Source organism: Tachysurus fulvidraco, chromosome 7 (genome assembly GCF_022655615.1).
Source record: "Tachysurus fulvidraco isolate hzauxx_2018 chromosome 7, HZAU_PFXX_2.0, whole genome shotgun sequence".
Classification (NCBI taxonomy): Eukaryota; Metazoa; Chordata; class Actinopteri; order Siluriformes; family Bagridae; genus Tachysurus; species Tachysurus fulvidraco.
Window position 1 is genome coordinate 22,017,631 of NC_062524.1, and position 4,817 is coordinate 22,022,447.

Here is a 4,817-nt window from a genome sequence, read left to right on the forward strand (position 1 = left end):
AATTAGAAAATGGAGACCTCACAAAGGCCCCTGCTTCTTACTTTAGGTAAACACTGATTCAAGTATCAAAAAGATTTCAGTAATAGATTTAAAATAAATAAAATACTGTTACTGTTTGTTATATACAATTCTCTCTCTCTCTCTCTCTCTCTCTCTCTCTCTCTCTCATATATATATATATATATATATATATATATATATATATATATATATATATATATATATATATATATATATATATACACCGATGAAAATAAATACATTATGCCTTATGTTAATCCTATTATGTCTCCTCCAAAACAGACACATAATCAAATTTATATTATTAAATTATGTATTTTTGAACAGGGGTATGCATTTTCTCACTGCAGTGGATACTGACCCATCAGCAAGGTTAAAATATTTGATGTACACATTAATTGGGGTCCACTTATCTGAGACCACAATGAGAATCCAGAAATCTTTAAAATTGTTTTAAATATTATAAAAAATTGTACAAAGACAATATAAGTTCAGTATTTTGAATATTTACTATTCACAATTAATTATTTGGTCATATTGGTGATATTGTTATATTGTTCATGTTAACTGCACTGTACAAACAGTGAGATTTTCCATATGCCTAGATATTTTAAATGAAATGTTTTTAAACAACATTCTGATGGATATGATATACATTTATTTTAAGGTTTTTCATAGTCAAGCCAGCTTTAGTATACAATTTGAAGAAAATTGTACAAAAATAGGACATAAATAAAACTTACAAGGTGTGTGTGTGTGTGTGTGTATATATATATATATATATATATATATATATATATATATATAAATATATATATATATATATATATATATATATATATATAATTTTTTTCATGTGTTCTCTTATTCCCTCCAGTCAATGTGGCCCTAAGAGGAATAGCAACACAATCCTCTTTATACATTAACAATTACTATCCTCCCTTTGCCATTGATGGCAACAGAAACTCTGGCATGGGTTCCGGCTCATGCACACACACAAGCACTCAGACCGACCCATGGTGGAGGGTGGATTTGTTGGCGGTGTATGATATTATAATGGTAACCGTCACTAACAGAGGTGATTGCTGTCCAGAACGAATAAATGGTGCTGAGATTCACATTGGGAACTCCTCAATCAACAACGGCAACAATATCCCCAGGTGAAAATTTATATAAAAATATCAAATTAAAGAGAGTTTACTTAAAGAGTGTTATTAATGCTTGCCTATAAGTTCTTTTATTAACAATTATTGTATGCATTTACAACATAATTAATATAATAATATAATATAGAATTATGGAGAATTATTTTTTATACATACTTATGAAGCATGTTTGACATTTTTAGACGTTTTTCGTTGTAAAGTTATAAATAAAGTTTGTATGCCTTATTTGCCAATCATTTAAACTCTTACAGAATATATTCATAAAACTTCTTATAACATTTTAAATAATTTATAAAGCAATATTAACTTTGTATTAACATATTTATAATATTAACGTAAAGGTTTACCACCTATTATTTTCTCTCTACCTCTGTGCTGTTATCTCTAGCATACCTGCTGGTGCCTCTGTAAACTACACCTGCGATATGTATGGTCGTTACGTGAACATCATCATTCCCGGTCCTAACCACATTCTCAGCCTTTGTGAAGTGGAAGTTTATGGTGTTTAATATTACATTTTTATATACAATTCCCAATTTCATATAAGTTTAAAGTCATCCATTTGACAGTTGCTAAATATTAGCATTGATTTTTTTATAGCCTGGCTTACTAAGAGGGCATTTCTGAAATTAAAGTTCAACAGCAGTGAGGATCTCAGCAACCCTACCATATGGGAGGAGGTTCATCAAAAGGTTTGTGTTTGTGAGAATATACATTCTTACAGTTTACTACTGTACAAATATCTTGTAGCTACACATATTGCCCATTAATAAGTGTAGTCCTTTAGCTTGTATTCCCTCTACCATCAGTTTGTTGCCTCACCTGTAATTATATTTCTTAACCCAGCAGTGACCAAACCCATTGTTACTTTTGCACATAAAAATACATTCAACATTGCACCACAATTTTAATATCACTGTGTAAGAGTCTGTCTGTGTTTTCCCTTGTTTCTGTCTGCCGTCTTTCCCTGATGTTAATTGTTGACCCCGCCCACCTATTTGTTACCATGGACATTAACTGCACACATTCTCTTCCCCAGGTGTTTTGTCTTAGTCTGTGATTGCCTCTGTCTTGTGATTGGTTCTTGTTCCCTATATATACACTGTTTGTTCACTCCCGGTTGTGAGTCATTGTTTAGTCTGTCCCTGTCCTGCTCAGTGTTCTGCCCTGTTTTGCCTGCCTGTTTCTTGTTTTGTTTATTAAATAGTAAAACTGCAATTGGATCCTCACTTGCCTTTGTCTCACCGTGTCACATCGTGACACACTGCTGTGCTGAGAATGTTTTGCCACCCAAATAATATAATTTATCAAGGGTGCTTCAGTGATGGTTTCTTTCTACAGAATAAATGGAAAACATCAGATAAGCTAGTCAGTAATTAAATACAAGGAAAATATATTATTGCATAATATAAGTATTTTTTTTCCATAGATAAAATCTGTCCAGCCCTCAGTATTTCATATTCGATGGACAGTGGGACCAGAAATTAAAACTGAAAATTAGAAAAGGGTAAGAAATCTTAAAAGAGTATTACTACTACTACTACTACTACTACTACTACTACTACTGTTATTGCTACTAGTATTAACTTTAGCCCCCTCATTTGTATGATTAAACTTTGCACCTGATCTCAGACTCTTGCCCTCTACGTGCCTTTCAAGTAAATTAAGCACTAAATTATTTATTAAGGATGTACCGATACCACTTTTTCTCTTCCGATCAGATTCCGATACCAGCGTTTGCCGGTATCTACCGATACCGATACCGATCCGATATCTGTGTTCTTTTCTACTTCTAAAACTAAAAATGTATACAACTCGCTTAGTTATTAAGATTGATTTGTTTCTGGCAAAGAAATACAAAAATGCCCATTACTGTATGAAAAATGAAAACACAAGAAACCTTAAAAGCTAAGAGTACTTTTAACAGTTAGTAGTATAACAATCTAAACCATATATACTGCAATTCTCTCTCTCACTCATTTTCTACGTCTTTATCCGAACTACCTCGGGTCACAGGGAGCCTGTGCCTATCTCAGGCGTCATCGGGCATTGAGGCAGGATACACCCTGGACAGAGTGCCAACCCATCGCAGGGCACACACACACTCTCATTCACTCACGCAATCACACACTACGGACAATTTTCCAGAGATGCCAATCAACCTACTATGCATGTCTTTGGACCGGGGGAGGAAACCGGAGTACCCGGAGGAAACCCCCGAGGCACGGGTAAAACATGCAAACTCCGCACACACAAGGCGGAGGCGGGAATTGCACCACCGATACCCGATCCACTCAAAATGCTTGGATCAAAATATCGGATTGGTACGTCCCTAGTTTTATTAGTTATTATTGACATGTGGCAGCCAAACTGTGTACAATACTAAGACTATTTTAAAAAAATATATATTGTATTACCCCTCCTTGAACCGCCACCTTATTGTGGTGGAGGGGTTTGCGTGCCTGAATGATCCTAGGAGCTATGTTGTCTGGGGCTTTTTGCCCCTGGTAGGGTCTCCCAAGGCAAACAGGTCCTGGGTGACAGGCCAGACAAAGAGCGGTTCAAAAAACCCTTATGAGTGAATTAAAATCAAGGTCCGTGACGTCGCCCGGTAAGGCGCAACCGGGGCCCCGCCCTGGAGCCAGGCCCGGGGTTGGGGCTCGCATGCAAGCGCCTGGTGGCCGGGTCTTGCCCCACGGGGCCCGGCCGGGCTCAGCCCGAAAGAGCGACGTGGGGCCGATCTCCTGTGGGCCCACCACCTGCAGGAGAAACCATAAGGGGTCGGTGCAATGTGGATTGGGTGGCAGTCGGAATCCCCAGACACGGAATCTGGCACTAGGGACATGGAATGTCACCTCGCTGGGAGGGAAGGAGCCTGAGCTGGTGCGGGAGGTTGAGAGATACCGACTAGATATAGTTGGGCTCACCTCCACACACAGCTTGGGCTCTGGAATCCAACTCCTTGAGAGAGGCTGGACACTCTACTACTCTGGAGTTGCCCATGGTGAGAGACGGGGGCTGGTGTGGGCTTGCTCATAGCCCCCCAGCTCAGCAGCCATGTGTTGGAGTTCACCCCGGTGAACGAGAGGGTTGTTTCCATGCGCCTTCGGGTCGGGGATAGGTCTCTCATGGTCATGGGGACTCCGTCGTTCTACTGGGGGACTTCAACGCTCACGTGGGCAGTGACAGTGACACCTGGAGGGGCCTGATTGGGAGGAACGGCCCCCCCGACCTGAAATCGAGTGATGTTCTGTTATTGAACTTCTGTGCTAGTCACAGTTTGTCCATAACGAACACCATGTACAAGCATAAGGGTGTCCATCAGTACCAAGATCAGTACCAGTCAGTACCAAGATCAGTACCAGTACGCGTCCCTGGGGAGGTGTTCCGGCACCAGGACACCCTAGGTCGGAAGTCGATGATCGACTCTGACCTCCGGCCGTATGTCTTGGACACTCGGGTAAAGAGAGGGGCGGAGCTGTCAACTGATCACCACCTGTTGGTGAGTTGGATCCGATGGCGGGGGAGGAAGTTGGACAGACTTGGCAGACCCAAACGTACTATGAGGGTCTGCTGGGAACGTTTGACAGAGTCTCCGGTCAGAGAGATCTTCAACTCCCACCTCCGGCA

At 40.1% G+C, this 4,817-nt stretch overlaps 1 protein-coding gene across 1 annotated transcript; it reads left to right on the plus strand.

Annotated features, from left to right (window-relative positions):
- On the plus strand, positions 1-2,688 carry LOC113661720 (fucolectin-like; the record flags this gene model as incomplete). Its single annotated transcript, XM_047816673.1, is given in 6 exon segments — positions 1-46; positions 349-393; positions 899-1,182; positions 1,559-1,688; positions 1,788-1,885; positions 2,617-2,688. Coding segments are annotated over 6 exon segments (675 nt in total), but the record flags the coding sequence as incomplete, so codon positions are not given.
- Positions 2,689-4,817: the final 2,129 nt, after the last annotated feature.